Genomic DNA, 19,515 nt, shown 5'->3' with positions numbered 1-19,515 from the left:
CATTTCCCAAATTAAAGATCTGAACACTGGTATTGACATTGGTTTTGTGGTCTGTGTCGAGGGCACAGAAAGAGTCAAGCAAGAAACTGACATCGGTTCGCAAGGGGTGCACTTATATGCGGCTCCATTCCATCACGTCCAGGGCGGAATGAGGAAATCGTGGAGCTGCATCATGCCACCTATTGTTTTCCGGATCTGGTCTGGTGGAAATTCTAATGGTGAGAAATCTGCAATTAGATGGAGTATTCACCTAAGGAGCGTTACCAAAAGTAAGTAACTTGTTCTTTTGTGTCAGTTTGTATCAGAATACTGCCTTAATAAGAGATACATCCATCTCCCATTTAAAAAGGCAGTGTTTAAAATACTGTGCATTCTTAAAGGTTTTGTGCAGATTAAATGGCATACATTTCGGTTTTTGTTGTATTAATTATTGTCCCTGGCTCAGAAAAACATTCAAATAGTCTATCAAGTACATTTTGTAACTGCATCGGATACAAGAAACTATAAAAATATAATTGGCAAATAGAAGGGTTGCAATGTTAGAGCTGCCCAACATCTCAACATCATTAATGGAAATCTCTAAAAATGGCATGACATAATTGATATACAGAGTAAATAACAATTTATCCAAGAAAAATCACTGCTGTACAAACTGTTTGGAAGGTTTTGTTGTCTCACTATCCTAGCTCCAAAGGGTCTTAGGATAACCCACAGCAAATGCCTTAGGATATTGTATGCCGACTTTAGATCAACAAAAGCAAATAAGTAGATTTTCTTAAGGTAATATATTTTTCAGCTGGCATCTAGCTTCTAAAAGGTTGGTCCATAGTACTGGTCTTCTCCTTAAATTCAATGTGAGGGGATGTCATTATCTTTCATCCAAGATTCAAGTCTTGTGAGAATTAACCTCCACACATTTTGGCGTACAGTCTAGAAGACTGATATAGCGATAATGAAGGGGTCATATTCTTGGGTATTATCTATGCAACCGAGCATGAATAGGGCACTACAGTCCTTGCAAGATGAAAGGTTGGGACTTGTAAAGTTTCCTTGATATTTTATTCAGACCTGGCACCCACCAACTTTTTTTGAACTGGATGACAGATACAAACATTTTGAGAGAATAAAACAAGCAATGCATTATGATGTAACTTTGTAAGATTATATGACCTCACACTAATGCGATTGGATATTGTTGCCATACATAGCTGAACAGTAGGAAAGTCAAATGTTTATTGTTGCAGGTACCTAGGGTGCAACAACCTTAGGGCCTTGATCTTAGTGGAAGGGTTACTTCAACACAACAGTGATGCATATCCTGTCAGCCAAATGTATATCCTTTCAGCCAAAATATAACTAACATTATATCCTATGGGATTTATATTTTGGTGGACTGAATAGTCCAGCACTGTTGTGACGGAGTAACCCTTCCTCCAAGATCTAAATCTGACCCTAAGTCTTTGATCCTTGTAAGATTTGTTGGCAAAACCTATGGGAGATGTTGGATTTTGTGGCCTTTGGTAGATGCCCTCATTGACAGTCCTACCACATGCTTTTTTCTTTTCCACTATGTCAGTATTCATCTTTGTTTATGGCCATCAAAGCTTGGATTTGAACTTAAGACATTTGTGATTATACCATGGGTGTATATTTAAATGTGAATGATACTTAGGAGGGCTAGATCTGGGGGAGGACTTGCTTATATATATTTATGAGAACCTCCTAAGAAAACACATGATCCCAGGTCAGCCTCCTTCAATTTCTCACAACAGGGAAATTGCACATGTACCTTGTGTCCATTGAAGGAACATTATTAAAAGCAACAATATGTTTTCATGTTCGTGCTAGAGGCTCATGTCACTGTACTCCTATATACAACCATCATGTCCAACATTAAGGGGTCTATTAGGATGGCGGGTGGATCGCCCCTTCCGGGCCGGCGGTAGCCACCGGCGGGGGCGATCCGCCCGCCATCCTACCAGGATTGACCCCCCGCCAAATTAGGATGGCTGGAGGGTCCACGGCGGACGGAAAGACCGTCTGCCGCTTTTCCGCCGGTCGACTCGTTGACTGGGCGGAAAAAGAGCATGATATGGTGTCCATATCATGATGTTGGCGGAGATGTGCCTTTCCATGGTGGCGTTGCCGCCATGGAAAGGCAAGTGGTTTCTGCTTTTGGGGGGCCATTGTGGGCCCCCAGAGTGTTGGGGGGGTGGGGGGCACATGGGGGGTACCTATGGTACCCCCCTACATTGGCGTGGACAAGGTGGCAGGCACCGCTTGGTGCCTGTTACCTTGTGCATGCCAATGCACAACGTGCATCTACAGCATTGTGGCAGGTGGTGCTGTGAGCACCGCCCGCCACAATGTTGTGCATGGGGGATGCTACCGCCACGGTGGTGGTGGCATCCTAATGGCCACAGCGGGACTGCCGCAACTCTGATGGCCGGTCCCGTTCACCGTTACGGTGGCGGGCGGACAAAGTGATAGGCCCCTTTGTGTCTATTTGTAATCCCGCTTCTCTGTGGATAGTGGAAAAATGGAAAAGGTTCTAAGGCAGGGTTTTTCTGACTCTTAGGTTGAGTTTCTAGTGGGGTTGACTGAAGGTTGTGAGGAAATCTCATTGAGAAGGCTTTGAAGTGTTGAAAATGAAGGTAGCAGGCCATTGCGGTTGAGTTTACTTCTGGAAAATCAGGTCAGTAAAATGGAGTTTGTGAATCTGTTATTAATGACTCCTTATGTACTAAACTAAGGACATGGAAAGGCTCTGCTATGGGTATGTGCCCTCTGGTGTAACCAACATGTGATGATACCAGACTAGTCTATTCTAGCACACACATATGCATTAGATCCTTAATGAACTCATAAAAGGATCACACTTTCTCAAGAGAAAGCTGAGATTGTGGGTTCAGGACGTGGTTAACGTCGTCTTAAAGTGCTTTTTGTAAATGTAATTTGTCTTTCTAGCCCTTGTTCTTGTCTTCTGATTTGTGATTTAGTCTTTTTCCATTTCCTTTTTATCTAGCACATTTTTATTTCAAATCCTCACCTCCAACCCACACAGTCCTCTTTTAATCCCAGAACAGGTCCCAAAATATGTAGTTTTTATTTGGTTCCAATAATCTATATTGGTACCTTGGAATAATAAACTGAAATATCTGTAGAAGGCAACGTGAAGATGATCTCTTCACAGCAGGCAGGATTTGTTTGATGCTAAAGACCTCTCTTGCACTGCAGTGCTTGAGTTGGTAAGGTATGTGTTGGTTTACCGGATGGCCTCAGAAGAAATTGATTTTGCTTCAGGATGAAAACTTCCTTTTTTGTTTACTATATAGCCAGGATATCGAACAGCAGTTAGGATCCCTGATCCTTGCAACAGATATCAGCCGCCAGAACGAGTTCCTGAGCCGCTTGAAATCTCATCTCGACAATCAAAACTTGAGCCTCGAAGATGCAGGGCACAGACACTTTATGCTCCAGGTAACAAGAACCTTAAAACTTTCACATGTTTAGAATAGTCTGGGGGCCTTTATCGCATTCAGGAGTTAAAGAGATGCAAGGTTACCCATAGGTTTACACAGGTGATTGACTTGTGGCCTGCAATGTGAAACAAAAGCCTAATCTAATGTCACAGGAAAATATTGGAGAATGTAGTTCAAACAGTGATCTAAGAACACAGGAGAAAAAAAATGCTACTCCTGTAAGAAGGGCCTAAGTAAGAGTGGTGCAGTTTAAACCAGCTGTGAAAATGAAAAGAGAACGGGTAACACGGGTAATCCGCAACTATTGGTCACTTTAAAATTAGACTGGATACCTTAATCATCAACTTGTTTAGATGTCACAGTGGAGTATAGAACATCTATCCTTCGCCCTATAATCTGTTTTGTCCACCCGGAAACTGTTCAGCATTTTCCCTTTTCACAGTTGTATTGTTCCTATACTTAAAACATTGAGAGGCAGTCTTGTTTCTGTTCTGAGGTATCTGTGGCTTAGTTGCCCATCTGAATTTTCGTACTGTACCAAAGTCCCTTTCCATAAAGTTCAAGTATGTGAATGCCTTTTTCTGTTGCATCAAGAAAGTATCTGTTGAGCCCAAGTGGTTAAACTATTTTACTGGTATATTTACTTCAAGATAGTAAATATCCTTTTCTTCATTTTTTATAATGTTATGTTATAATACACCCATTTCTGTAAAATTACATATTGAGTAAATTATAGTCAATTTAACCTGATAGATGTGGCATCTCTCAATGCATGCATATCAGTATAAACATATTGATTACATTGTAGTCCTTATCTTTGTATGAGTCTGACTATGACAACCCATGCATGGTGATGATCATCAGAGGAGACACAACAAGTTCAGTGTTTTGTCATGTTGCTATTATGAGACAAGTCCAGTAGGTGACAGTCATGTAAATTCATTGCATCCCATTTTGTACAAATGAAAACCATCATCATATGTGATTGTGCTACAGCCACAAGAATCACCAGGAGTTGAAGTACAACCCCATGACGAATAATGTGAAAGGATGTCCTTCATGGGGACAAGAAGAGACAAGTTGTCCTGTCCATTGCTATGAATAAACCATGTGCTCAAAACTGCCCTCTTAAAATTCCCCTCGCATCTTCTCTCCTGTTTGAAAACTATGCTTGGCTCTTGTCAAAGAACAATTGATGGACAGAATACAGAACAATGTCATACATTCACCCCAGTACAGAGCTCTGCGCCTAAATCAATAGTTTTTTTTGCTCACCATGCCATTCCAGTTATATTACAAAAGGCCACCAGCCGGGGCCTGTGCAGGTCAGAGCGGTAGGGCGGTGGACGATGGACGATGATGAAGGAAAATTAATTATTTATGCAATTTTCTCTTGTAATCGTACGTCGAAATCCCCCCACCCAGTCCCACTGACCTACCGCTCTTACCTGCATGGGCTGCGGCTGAAGGGCACATTAATTTTTGGTAGGCACGGGTAGATTAAGTGATTTGCTCAGAATCAAAGGTAGTTGAGCTGACGCTAAGACTCAAACCTGGTTCCCTAGTTCAAAGTCGGCAGCTCTGACCATTACGCCACATCCTCTCTTGTGAATAGTCTTTTGTAGTACCTTATGACTACTATTAAGTACTACTAAACGTACTACAAAAATGTATTTTCTGACTAGAGCCCATACTTTTTTTGTGAAATATTGCATGCCTTTTAGATTTCTACTGATCTCACAGTTTAGAGAACGACAAAAAATAAGGCTCTTCATTTCAAAATCAATGGGCTATCTGCATGAACATCCAACCAGGAGTTTCCTTAGCACTCTTTGGCGTGTTCACTTGTGAACAGATTACTGTAACCATTCCTTATGTACTAACTTTCACAGATTGCACTGAAGTGCGCTGACATTTGCAATCCCTGTCGAATTTGGGACCTGAGCAAGCTGTGGAGTGAACGGGTTTGTGAGGAGTTCTACAGACAAGGTAAGAAGCCTGTTTGGACAATTTATTTTTCCTGTGTTGTTGGGAGGGACTGATCAGTGTTCTTTGCGCGATATGTCCAAATGAACCTGCCAGAAACTGTATTTTTCTGAGTTTATGAAAGACCAACTCAAGGTATAGCTATTGCTCAAGTAAAAAGTTACCTTTATTTTCTGTACACTGATAGGTTAGCATAAAGAAAGAAGCATTTGCAATTCAATAGGTCTCGCCTATATGTTTTTAGCTATTCAGCACATTATCGTGGGTAAAGCAATTCTGGTATTTTACTGGCCTCTGCTGGTCGTTTTCTTTCAAGTCAGTTAACTAGAGGCAGTTGCTAAAAAAATAAAGAAAGTACCTAAGCAGAAAGCAATTCTGGTATTTTACTGGCCTCTGCTGGTCATTTTCTATCAAAACAGTTAAATAGAAGCAGTTGCTAGAAAAAAGTAGTCCCTAAACAAAAGCAGAAGTAGACAAGTCCTGGGGCAATGCCCCAAAGGCCACACAAAGTCCATACAACAGATCTTCGAGAAAGCACAAGTGCTGTCTAGATTCGACCTAAAAAAGGAAATAATATCAGAATATATCGTTAAAAAATTAATTCAAAATAATTTTATGCTAGTTGAAGTTAATTAATTTTCTCTTCAATGTGATATATTATCTCTGGTTTAAATATAAATGGTGTCCTGCTCTGCCCTCGATCCAGACGTAATTGCCAAATGTTTCCATGAATTTACATTGCTCTTGATGTCTGTACCCTATGTCCTCAGTGTTCAAAGACCTGCTTTTAGATCAGGGGTATCCAGGCTTCATCACAAGGGTTGTCGCAATACCAAAGTTGCATGGTAAAACCCATGGACTTTGTGAGTGATTTACATTTAGATTTTTTGTGTAAATTATGAAGATATACCGAAAATCTGCACAACTCCTACCAGTAGTGCATGCCCCTCTTCCTAGATTCCACCAAGAATGAAGAATTTCAACTACTTAATTTAATTCATGTCCCACTTCATGTGTAAGAAAGAGGCCTAATATTCTTAAACTCCCCCAATTCTAAAAACACAGCTATTGCTAACTTAGAAAACTTCTTTCAATTTGAGTATAGCCTTGAGTTTTATGAGTTCTTGGTTACCCTAGTGAAGTTAACTGCTTCATCTAGTTCATATTATGTGATTGTTATCTTGTAGATTGTTTGTAAAGTGCTGACGAATTAAATAGTAACATGAACTTCACTTTTACATCTATCATTCCTACAGTGCCTGGTGCACATTTAAGAATTCTGTTTCTTGCTGAAAAGCAGTTTTTCATTAGAAATATCTGTCAGCAGCCTGCATTACTCTCTGGTCATTACAAGTACTGTGCGTTAAGATAAAGAGAAAATTAAAAACTGACAAGTATCGCGTTTGGTGCTTTATTGTAATTTTACAACATAAAAATAAAAGTAAGAGATGCAAATGAATACCCGGATCCAGTCAAACTGATGCAAGTGGATTGCTTTATTATTTTGAAACAATATCCAAAATTGCTGACACCAACACTGAGGCTCTTCAGTGTTGTTCTTATTCGTGTAATATGACGTAATCGATTAGTTGTTGATTTGAAATTGGAGAATCCATTGGCTCTTTCTGCATTTATTTGTTTATTTAATTAGTACAGTGCTACCTTGACACCTGGGAGCTCCTTTACAGTTTTTTTTAACTTCAGCTTGCACACCTGCATAACACCTGCAACTTATGGGGCACACAGAGCACATGACAGTGCAGTCCCACAGTAATAGCGGGGAGTGGGGAAATAACTGGCACAGAGCATTTAATGCCAGACTTGGTGCAGCATGTGGTACTCAGAATGTTTTGCTATGAATCTTGACTAGGATATATGCAGTATTTGGTGTAATGGTGCTCACATCCCCAAATACACCCTCACAGTCCATAATGCAACTTTGCAGTGTCAAAGAGAATAACACAAGGGATAAAGTAGTCCCTGCTGTACATTATACTGAAATTGCATTTAGGAGTTCCGTGACCATGTAGAGCAATGAGGCCGAAGTGCCTTTATAGGATCCTAGAACTTCAACGTGACTTGAAATATCCTTTTAATGCACAGAAGTGGGTATTTTATTCTTTATAATGCATGTTCACTCTGTCACTCTTCCAAACTCTTACAGCCTTAGAGTTTTGCTCCTTCATATGAAACAGATAATATTTTTACAGGGAGGAAGTATAAAAATTGAATCTGCCAGGCATATTTAAACACACCAAAAAGAGTTAGTAATTTGTTGCAAAACATATTAGAGTTAGTTTGAAGTAAAACAATTAAAAAGGACTTCAGCTCAGAATGAGAATTAACATACACAGAGATTCTGTATTTCCTGTTACTAAGTATGTGCAAAACATAAATACATTGCCATACATCTCTGCTTTCTCCTGAACACTGTTCAATTTAGTAAAGCAGATCATAAGAATGAAAAGCCGGTTTTCATTTTCCTTGTTTAAACTGCAGCTGCAATGGTTGATCCTCCATTCAGTTTGTCTGCTGGTTCTGAAAGCATAAAAAACGAATTGATTGCCAATACTGATAAACAGTTTGAATAATAAAGAACACGCGGGAGGTGTAAACGCCATTAATGATTGTTTTTGTGCAGGAGATTGTCTGTTCCTGCTAAACAACAATCATTCCTGCAGCACAGGCCCCCTTGCACAATGGCGCAACAGTGTCTGCATTGGTGCACAGCGGCTGTTTGTGCGCAGGTGCAGGGGAGAGGAACAGGAATGCGCCCTATCGTGTAGATACGGCACATTCCTGCCCTTTTATTTTGATGCACGGCAGCACAGCAGGAGGGCTTGCTGCGCTGCTGTGTGTCAAAATGAGGTCCTATGGTTACACACATCAAAAACAAACTCAGACCTTCTAGTGTGAAATGGAACACTAAAAATCTTTAATTTGTTGCAAAAAGATATTAGAATCAATGTAATGTAATTCAGATTAAATAAAATGTTGTTTCATAGATTGTTTAGAAGTACGCAGATACATTCTTTGTTTCCTGCAATGACCTGATGTGGCAAAAATAAACATGCTGCCATCTATTCCCTTACTGCTGATCACTGTTCTTTTTACAAACAAAATAGCATAGAAGAACGAAAAAAAACTGTTGCAATTTTCCTTGTTTAAACGGCAGCTGGACTGATGTTCTTTGACCTGCCTTTTACCACGGCTGATGGTTTTGGCAGCAGGCATGTTGACCACCACACTCAATTGAAATTACAGATGACAGTTGGGCAGTTTGGCATTTCGTTATTACAGCTGAGTAGAGAGGTCTCAATTTGACTGTGATAAAGAAATTAGACAAAAAGTCTGTTATACATGGATTACAGGCTCCCATGTATTATAAGGTAGCGTGAACACATAGCTGGATTGCAGACTTCCATGTGACTGGTATATAGTGATAAGGATACAATCTACATTAGAAACTCAAGAGCCCACTTGCCCTGCCAGCTGCCCCTGGCGGATGCCACCGGGTAAGTGATGCTGGCCAATAGCTTCCAGTGAACAGGCAAATCGTGGACTCCATTGCTGTCACTCAGGCAATGCCTATGAGCTCTAAATTCCTGACTATTCTGCCTTTATATAGAAAAATAATAAAAAATGGACTAGGTGAGCAAGAAAGCTTTCTCAAACGTGGAATCTCGCTGGTACATGAGCACCACTGGTCTGGATTTGTGCTGTGCCATTGATATTAAAGGTATGGGCCTGAATATGGGCACCCTGCTAAACTGTGATTGCAGTTGAAGTGGTATGATATTTGTGACACCCAGTGCACATTGCCATTAAATTTTGATTTGTCAAACTTGACAGAATTGAAGAATTGAAAAATGCTCTGTAACTACCAGGACATGCGATTTTGGTAAGACCCAATAAAAACGAGGACGTGTTTTTCCAGCCAATATGGTTAAACAATATTGCCTTATAACCCGCTGTAGCTGGCTATATCGGCTATTGAAGGCCCGCTGCATCGTTAAAGGTCCGAGCCGAAGGCGAGGGACTTTAACAAAGCAGCGGGACTTTAACAGCCTTATAGCCCTGCTACGAAGGGCTATAAGGCTATTAAAACATTCTGCCACTAGAGGGCAGAATGTTCTAACAAATAAAACAAAGCCTTCCGGGAGCACGAGGGGATTCAAAACCCCTCAGGCTCCCTGAAGCCTCTGTGAACAAAGAAACATTGGAATGTTGGAGCTCCGGGCTTATACCAGCCATTATAAGCCCGGAGCACTCCATTGTTTTCAATTGAGCTTCCAACATTCCAATGTTCTAATATAGCCTTATAGCTCGCTGTAGCGGGCTATACCGGCTATTAAAGGCCCGCTGCAGCGTTAAAGGCCCGAGCCGAAGGCGAGGGACTTTAACAAAAGCAGCGGGACTTTAATAGCGGTATAGCCCTGCTACGAAGGGCTATAAGGCTATTAGAACATTCTGCCACTAGAGGCCAGAATGTTCTAATAAATTAAACAAAGGCTTCTCGAAGCTTGAGGGGATTTAAATCCCCTCAAGCTTCGAGAGGCTTTTGTAAAACATTGGAATGTTGCTCTGCGGGCCTTTACCGGCCCGTAGAAGCATGGAGAACTCCATTGTCTACAATGGAGTGCTCCACATTCCAATGTTCTAATAAGGCTTAAACAGTAAGGTCATAAATAGTTTGCCCACTTTGTGGAGAGGTTCTTCCTCCTAAACTTCCTATAACAGGGGAAGCTAGCTTGCACTTTTGTAGTCAGAGAAAAAAGTCTGTTCTCATATCGGACTGATCATTGGTCACTGCGCTCTCTCGTTTCAGCAGAATCAGACAAAACACAACCCGATAGAATGTTGTAATTAATTTGACAAAATCCACCAATTTAACTTAAAAATGTTTGTCCCTCAATTGATTCCAGTGGTGTTTGATACCGCAGCTGACAGCTTTGTAATTTACATATTTTCACAGATTAATTTACTAAGGAAGATGCTACACCCAATATTGGTTTGCAAAAACAGTTTTACGCACTATCACCCCGAACAAAAACAGCATGTGCTAATTCTTTTTACACATTACACCTTTTTAACATCTCTGAGCAAATACAGATGTAGAACGGATACCCTTTTGCTTTGTTTTTCCTACTATGGTGACAATATTAAAATGTTCATTGTGTATATCAATGTTGTTTTCTGCTGTGATCTGTTAATTGCTTAGAAGGTTCCTTTCTGGTGACTTTGCTTGGGTGCAGTGTCAGTATTGCTTCTACTATTAAACGTGTGGGACCCCCCACCTCCTTATTTTTAACAATTATTCCCTCATGTTAATAATAGATGAATATAATAACTTTTAGGACTGGCTTATATTTTTATTTTCTCTCGTCTATCTGCTTAGGAGATCTTGAAAAGAAGTTTGAACTGGAAATAAGCCCACTATGTAATCAGCAAAAGGATACGATACCCAGCATTCAAATTGGTAAGTACAAAGTAACACACCACGCTAATATCAAGATACTCACATTGACCAAAGAATTTATTTGGCAAAGATGGTTGCGGGAACAGCTGCGGACCGTGCATATAACAGCGGTTTTGGGGGTATAATGCTGAAGGAAAATTGAATAAATAATTAATTTTCCCTCTGCATCGTCCCTTGAAATCTTCTCTTACCCGGCCCCACCGCTGTTACCTGCATGGACCGCGGCTGGGCGGGAAGCTCTTCTGAATTGCTTTGCTTTCCATGTGGGAAGACATGTATAGCAAGTCAACTAAGTGTTCCCCCGCAAAGTACAAAGGATCAATTTAGTAAGGATCATTGAATAACTACTGTTTGCATAATGTAATTAATGATATGTGCCTGAGAGTTTGAAGGGCTTCCGAATTTGTCTGGTATTGTAAAATCCCCTAATCTTAACCTCATCTAAGACTAAAGTCCAGCACAAAGACAAAGTTAAGATTTGAAGATAGAAATTGATCTGGGAATGGCCTGTGCAACAAGCAAATATGAACAGTGCGAAAAAAGAAAGTTAGCAGATTAAAAGTGGCAGATAGTTAAATGCTAAATGGAATCTTTTTGAGCAAATGCCTATTCTTGAAAGTATAGATGTGTATAGTTGGCATGGAATTTACTTTAGCTTAATAAGAAGTATACCAGTGTTCTGCATTCTGAAATTCTCAGCAACCAATAGACTTTCAAAATGATGCATGTGATGCATGTCATCTCACGGCGGTAGATGGATTGCCCGTAGCATTTGATCACCATAATCAGTCCAAACTCCAGACCATCAGCAGGAGATTGCCCAGTTGGCATGTGTGCTTACCCCAATTCATGCTGTTCCATAAAGAACATTTTCCCATTAATTCCAACTTTTGATCATCCTATCAGATCTTCCAGTAATTTAATTAATCCATGGTTCAAATTCACCCATTCAACAGCTGATGACTGAAGCAGTCATCTGTCAATTAAAAACTGGGGGACAGATTTACAAGAACTGACGCATCTCTTCATATTAGCAGAGATGCGTCAGTTAATTTGCGTCATGCAAAAAAACCTTAGCGCAACCATGGATGTGTCGCATTTACGATACGGCGCACCGTGGCGCAAGGATTGACAGATGCATCACGCATCTGTTGGCGTAAAGGCAACGCAGTTCTGGAGTCGTGTCGCAAGCACGACACAACCCCAGTAGTGCTTCAGAATGCGTATTCCTATTATGCTGCATCACTCCTTACTCCTGCTTCAAACAGGCGTAAGGTTTCGAAGCAGTGGCATCGTAGACGTGACGCAGTTAAATCTTGTAGATTTCTCTGCGTAACTTTTACGAGGCTTTTTCACGTCAGAACACCCACCCTGCTTGCATTATACCTGACGCAGGTATAATGTAGCGCAGGGCTTTACAACGTGATGCATCCGCCTAGATGCGTCACATTGTAAATGTGTCGCAACGTGGTGCATTGTTTACAACGCAGCTGTGTCACAAAAGTGATGCAACGGTGCCGTAAAAGTGTCACAAGGGGCTTGTAAATTTGCCCCTACACATGGTATACTTTCTTGGAAGATTTCCGTACTATGGCAGAAACAAGCATAACTATGGGGCTTTAACTGTAGGGGAAGCCATTACAATGATGTCTTGGTAGAAAGAAATCAGAACTTTACTATGGAATACCCTGCTTTTACCCAGTGCTTGCAGATGCCTACTCAGTTTACAGGGAACCAACTTGACTGGTTGGTCCCCTCAGGGCATGACCATCCTGCTCAGTGTTCTGTTCCATTATCCTCGTTGAACCACATTTTTGCACATTGGCGGTCTTGTTGACTGGAACAGGCCCTAGAAATCCATTAGAGAAACATTCTGCCTGAGTTGAAAATCTGGGTGCCACTCCTGAAGAGTTACTTACTTGGTTTAACAGTTCTCTTGAGAAGGCTTTCTCTAACAAGGCTCTAGATGAAGTTTAGTAGAATATTTACTGCTCAGAAAATGGAAAATTGGTTTACAGAAGAACTGAGGGAGGGGTGAGGAGAGGTTGCAAGCAGGTTGAGAGAAAGCAGAGAGAACTAATCACTGACTTCAAGGCAGCTTGCACGGCTGCGCAAAGGGGTTGTACAAAACTGATCTCATGTTCAGAAACTAATTTAGTTCAGTATTTTAAAGGAAGCCATGAACATGTGAGTTGTGCTATTTACTCTTTTCACTGAGCTAACAACCCAAAGGTATTTGAAAACAGGCCAGACCTTTGTTTCCCAGACAGATTCTGCCCTCCACTTTAAGGGCACAATTAAAGTTCTCTGTGTTGATATCACCTTGATTAACATAGGGCTTCTCCTCACGGTGGGGAATGTGAAGGAGTGTGAGTACTGCAAGCTTCCTAGTTCTAGAATTGTCAGATGGAATAAATGTGACTGGGGAACAAATGTTACACTTGTTTCTTAAACCGAGCCTCTGATGTCAATCATGCAAGGTTTCCTAGTTTCAGCTATGACTTTTAATGTCAATTTGAAGATTTGACTCTATTGAGGTGCCAGCTGCCTTGAAGCTAGCATATATCACACTATTCCTTAAAAAAGCATTGCCCCTCCATATCAATTACGGGTCAATGAGCAACCTTCTTTTCATAAGTAAGATCCTGCAGACCATTGTCCTTCAGCAATTGCAGAATCACATGCAAGCATTCTCAATTGTGGGCTGTAATCAGTCTGACTGTAAGATTGAGCAACAGACTGATTCAGCACTTACAAATATTAAAGACTAGATCATGTGGCTTCTGGATAAAGGTCGGCATTCTTTGTTTCCAAATTCTTGGTCACTTGCAAAACTTTGAAACTTCAAGAAGGAATGGTTTGCATTGAATCAATGCCAACACTTCGGTAGAAGTGTTAGTGAAGGATAACACTGTCAATCTTCTGTGACTCTTACCTTTTCAGAATCCTTTGTCTGCGAAGAATGCAGCACACATAGAAAAAGCAAAAACGAGGAGAAATAAAAGTATTTCTCATTGTCTTGGCATTCTAATGCCTGCTATTGCATGGCGTGCATTTTTGGTGCTGCCTCATATTTACAGATACTTGTAAATCTGGGGTAGAGTCAAAACGCAATGGGTGTTAGGGTGAACCACCAAAGCAACACCCATTGCACGCCCCTTTCATGCAGATACCTGCGTGAAAGGGTACTATATTTACAAAGCCACTTTTTAAATATGGTGCAGGGAATTGCGCCACTGGAACGTCGGTAAAAGGGATGTTTCAGTTGCGTAATCCCCTTGTACATATGCCACTGCAATTTTGTAGGATGGAGACTGGTTACTTTAGTTAATGGTAAGACTGGATACATGGGCTGGTAAAGTATGTGACAAAGAACTACTTACTGCTCAATACTCACGTGCTGGTACTGGGACTTTTGAAAATGTTGTGTGCTTTCTATATTATCTACATGCCCCTAGATCTATGGATACCTTAGATATCTGATGTAGAATAGGAATCTGACCTTTCCTTCAGTGAACAGACACAAAAATATGCATGGCAACAAAACCTCCAGACAGCACCCATCATTAGCCATTATCATCTCTACTTACCTCTACACATCTTTGGTGGCATGGCCTTATTGTATGGATGATGCTTACATGCAGAAGAACTGCTGCAGTGAGGCTGCACAGACAGATGTGGAAAAGGCAGTGTGAGAACCGCCTTCACGCAACTTACATTTTACAAAAGGTGTTGCGTGTAACACATTCAGTAATCACTTTATATACACGTGACCCAAAAATATTTTGGTTGATCATATTAATTTATTTCAATGTATGAGAATCAAAAATTGATCAAACAATACAAATGCAAGTAAGAAAACATGCTACATACACTGAGAACATCCAGAAAACAATTATTAAATGGCAATAGTGAACATTAGTGCAAGTTTGTGACCAAAAAAAGAACCACGTAAATAATTGCAAAATAACAATAAACAAAGGGGACCAGTTCCGGCATTTTTAAGAACAGAATGTAACAGTACTGGAAAAGATCTTAAAATGAACAAAGATAATCCGTACACACATGAGGTCTTTTGTTTTTAAATATTATTGCAGAGGTCTAACCTCCTGTGTATTTACCCAGCTTATAGCACACTACTACACAGTGCTTGATTTCCAAATAAGTGCCAGGGCCCTCGTCAGAAGGCCACTGCAACTTGTGCCACCCATTGCCCCTGCCAGCAGTGCCAAGGATAGTAACAACATAACTACTAATTACCGCACTCCTACTAGTGTGACAATTCTGACTATTCCAGGCCCCCAAAGCTATAAGAATGGCTTGGGAGGCAGGAATTTGTTATTTTTTTAATGTATGTTGAATGAATAAACAACTGTTGTTGCCCTCATCTCTAAATTAGATGGACAGCACCACCACGTGGCAGACTGTCATAAGTGCCGGTGTTGACAATTAAGTACCGGTGCAGTGCACTGGAAACCTCCGTCTCAATTTAAGCACTGCTACTATATAATGGCTTTCAGCTGGGCATTTCATATATGCTCTCCAGTCTCCTACTGCGCTGCACTCGCTGGCATAAGGGTGGGCGCGGAAGCTGTAGCATTGAACAGAGCTGAGACCTGTTTCAACGGCTTAATACTGCATCCTGAAATGTCTCTGTGCATCCATTTGTAGTGCGAGAGTGAGCAGCAGAAGCCAGAAGTTGAAGGGATGGGTGAATGCTCATCCTGCAGTCACCTCTGCTTCAGACTTTTTCAAAGATCATAGCTGATATGTTATAAACATGCTGGTAGACTATTGAACAGTGTTCTAGCCTTAAGTCCCCATTCTCTTCTGGGAGATAAGTGTAATATGAACATAATGAACTTCTTTAGGAGATTCATCAAAGAAAGATCTTCATTATCTATGAAGGATTTTCAGCTTGATATCTGTTATAGATTCACATGAGACCCTTCTGAAACCCAATGAGATTGAAGTGATTCATTCGATAAAACATGCACCCAACCAAACATTTACAAACGAAGATGGAGCATAGATATTGAACATAGGGCATTGTGGGTTGTACTTTAATATTATTTTGTCTTGTCACAGATATGTCCATCCACGGTTGATATCCATTGTTTTGATGTTTAAAAAAAATCAATGCACAATTGTTATTATTATCAAGGCAAGCACTCAGTAGTAATGTATTGCATACACCTGTATCTATAGTAGATTTCGAATTGAACTTGCTTCTTTTTCTGGCATGTGGCATTAATGCTGTCCCTATATTTGCAGACTATGATTTTCACATGCATCAGGTTTGTAATATGATTATATATCTGTTTCCTTCTAGGCTTCATGACCTACATAGCAGAGCCTCTCTTTGATGAATGGGTGCGGTTTACAGGAGGCACTCGCCTGTCTGAAAATATGCTTAGCCATCTCAGGAAGAACAAGGCCATCTGGAGGGACTTGCTCCACAAGCAACGCGCCCAGAGCAACGATCACTTAAATCAAGGGACTGAAAAGAAGGGCGATCAGACTTTGAAAGAAGGAGGGGCCCCCTAGCACCTGTCTTGCGTCTTTCCCCCTGCAGCACTTCTAATCGATTTCTCTCTGGTCGCCAGGTCAGGCCAGCAGAAAGCCCACTAGATGCCAGACCACCATCATGAACTTGAATTGATGGTGGAAAACACAATAGATGGAGAGACATTGGGGGGAAATGGTTGTAATGAAATCCTGCCATACATTGCTGTGGGGTGCAATCTTCAAAATCTCACCCAGGCTTGAAATTGAGCCTTTTCCTCCCAAATGGCAATTCCAGAAAATTGAATTGGGCTGAAATTTGCTCCGAAGCAATGGGCACGCGGAATGATAGCAAGGGAGAGACAGTGAGCGACGCCATTTGCCACAGCCAGTTTTTTTTTTAAATCAGTCTGAGTTTATTGAGATTTTGCAATTTTTATGACAGACTATATATTACTCCCACCAACATCAGGAGATTGATCATTGTGTTGCCACATTAAATTACACTGTGACGAAGGCTGGAAGTGGCTTCAGAGGGCTGGAAGCATCATTTGCAGCCTAGCGGCTGGGCAGCACTTTCAACAACCACCAGCATCAACAAAGCTCAGAGGACCATATCTGAACGAAGAACTTTATATTTTTAGTTGCGTCATCATTGAAAACAATAACAATGAAACACAATACCTTTTTAGATTTTGTATTCTGTGCACTAGTTGATGGATCTAAAACACTGAACTTTAGCCTGCCCTGTACACACAAGAAGGAAAATGCCAATGTTGTTAATAAGTAATGCCACTTTCGATATGACTCTAGCATCTTCCTGCATCTCCTACAAGGCAGAAGACCATCGTGTACACTTAAAATCTTTCTTCTATCTTTTTTTCGTATACTTGGTTTAAATGACATGTTTATATCGACACATGCCCGCTTTCTGTAAATACCGCTCTGCTGATTACCATGCCAAACTTTTAGAATCATTGTACGATCACTACCTGTATAAACGTTGGCACTGTGAACGGAAGGTTGTTATTATATCAAAGAAAGTTTGTAAATACGCTGAAGAGTTTATACGTAATCACGCCGATGTGGTTTGCAGATAAAGGCCTTAACTTTTCCAATGCCTCGTGGTCAGGTCATGTCCCTTTTTGTTACCGCCTGCCCACTGTCACGTCTGAGTGTTTTGAAGAGTTAAACCTGAGTGGAATCATTATCAGAGTCACCCAGATCTTCACAGTCATTCCATGGAATTGTTTTAAATCGTGAGAATGATGGTAAAAGCGTGTCAGGGCTTTGAAGCCATTCCTTTTTATTTGGAAGTCACAGCAGTGGAGGCCGCCATTTTGAAAGTCAGTAGCAGAGAACTATTCCTCACTGTTCCAACAAATGCAATAGTGAAGTCCTAATTGTTGGTACAAACCATGCCGGCCTATTTCGATTTCTACCCCAATCTCCCTGTGAACGTTTGTGGAGGCAGTTATGTTTTGTATTTTCTGTTCCGTGTCAGAGTGGAGGAAAAGGAAGGAGTAGGTTGTCAAATGCGGTAAAGAAAAGGAGCTTTTTTTTTTTTTTTTTTTTTACAGAATTTCAAAACCATTCATTAATCATGACAGCACATTCTGAGCAGGGAACGGTCACAGCTGCAGGGTCCCAGTTGAAAAGAGGCACCTTGAGCGTTAACAGGGATCTGTCTTTTTTTTTGGCAGCGAACCATAGTGGAAAACAGTTTGTTTCCCATCTTCATGAATTGGCATAATACTTTCTTTGTGCAATTTGCCTTGCAAAGTCACAGTCGTTTTGTTCTGTACATGGTGTTTTGTTCATAAACCCCAACCTTCTGAATCCCTTTGAGTTTTCAGTGCTTATCAGTCATTTTTGTATGCTCGTTTTCCCCATTTTTTTTAAATTATAGGACAGATTACATATTTGTCTGCTTTTGCTTTAGGTGTTTATTAAGAGCCACCAGCATGTTATATGGAGCCATATTGCATAGTTATAATTGTATGCTATTTTAATTAATTTTGTTTTGCCGTGTAAGTGCTGTTTTGTGGTAGTGGAAATGTGTGGGCTGTATTTAGAGTTTGGATAATGTGGGACATTAGCCAAAATGTGGGGATGATTGGTCCGCCCTATTTTGAGTGCATAAACACATGTACATTCTAAATAGGGGTAAAGGGATATCCGTCGTCTTTTAAAAGATAACCTGCACTCGCCAAATTCTAAATCAGGCCTGTATGTGTAGTAGTTGTAGACAAAACGTAAAAAAACATTTTTCTGTCTCAAAACAGCAATGACAGCTGCGAAGAAAAATTAAGACACATAACACACCCTTTCAGTATGCAATAAGATGCTAATCAGGTGTGGACAAATTAGCTCAGAGAATACAAAAAGCACCACTGTGGGCAGTTTATATAAGCTGGACTGGTGTGTCTATTACTTAAATATGTATGTTACCTAGAGAAGAATTTGTGTCGGTATGTTTCTGTAATCATTGTATATTTAGTCTGTGAAACAATCTCTGGTGTAATGAAGTCACTGAGGTGTTTCCAAAGGGCGGGTGCCTTTAGTACACAGAGTGATAGATTTTCAAACATTTGGGTATATTTTTCAAGGGAAGTGGCGGAGCATGGAGTTAGCCTTTTTGGCTTAACGCTGAGCTCTGCCTCTTTGGAAACGGAGGGCTGCACTGTATTTACAACAATACGGTACAGCCCTGCGTTTACCCTTGCGCTGGCCCTAATTACAGCTGCCTAGCGCCAACGCAGGCACCCTTACACCATAGTGCAAGGGTGCCTGCGTTGTGGAAATGATTGTTTATGTGCAGGAAGGTGTCCCTTCCTGCCCATAACCAATCTTAAATGGCGATTAATAACTTTTATGTGTGCTGCTTTGTGCAGCACACATAGAAGTTGCAACTTGTCATTTTTAAAATGATTGTTTATGTGCAGGAAGGGAGACCTTCCTGCACATATACAATCATGCATAGCGTTTTGCTGTTTTTATGTGTGCTGCACAATGCATCGAAACAGCAAAAAACAAGGAGAAATAAAGCATTTCTTCTTGTTG

At 40.7% G+C, this 19,515-nt stretch overlaps 1 protein-coding gene across 2 annotated transcripts in view; it reads left to right on the top strand.

Moving 5' to 3' along the window:
- Positions 1–17,572, top strand: part of PDE7B (phosphodiesterase 7B) — a 984,492-nt gene extending 966,920 nt beyond the window's left edge. For both annotated transcript variants that reach the window (XM_085611598.1, XM_085611597.1), the window contains 4 exons: positions 3,336–3,480; positions 5,375–5,471; positions 10,867–10,947; positions 16,280–17,572. In XM_085611598.1, the coding sequence (XP_085467724.1) occupies positions 3,336–3,480; positions 5,375–5,471; positions 10,867–10,947; positions 16,280–16,494 (538 nt within the window). In that variant the 3' untranslated portion in view covers positions 16,495–17,572. The remainder of the gene's footprint in view (positions 1–3,335; positions 3,481–5,374; positions 5,472–10,866; positions 10,948–16,279) is intronic.
- The last annotated feature ends 1,943 nt before the right edge of the window (positions 17,573–19,515 follow it).

The sequence above is a fragment of the Triturus cristatus genome, chromosome 6 (genome assembly GCF_964204655.1).
Source record: "Triturus cristatus chromosome 6, aTriCri1.1, whole genome shotgun sequence".
Lineage (NCBI taxonomy): Eukaryota > Metazoa > Chordata > Amphibia > Caudata > Salamandridae > Triturus > Triturus cristatus.
This window is presented reverse-complemented; position numbering and strand designations above follow the sequence as displayed.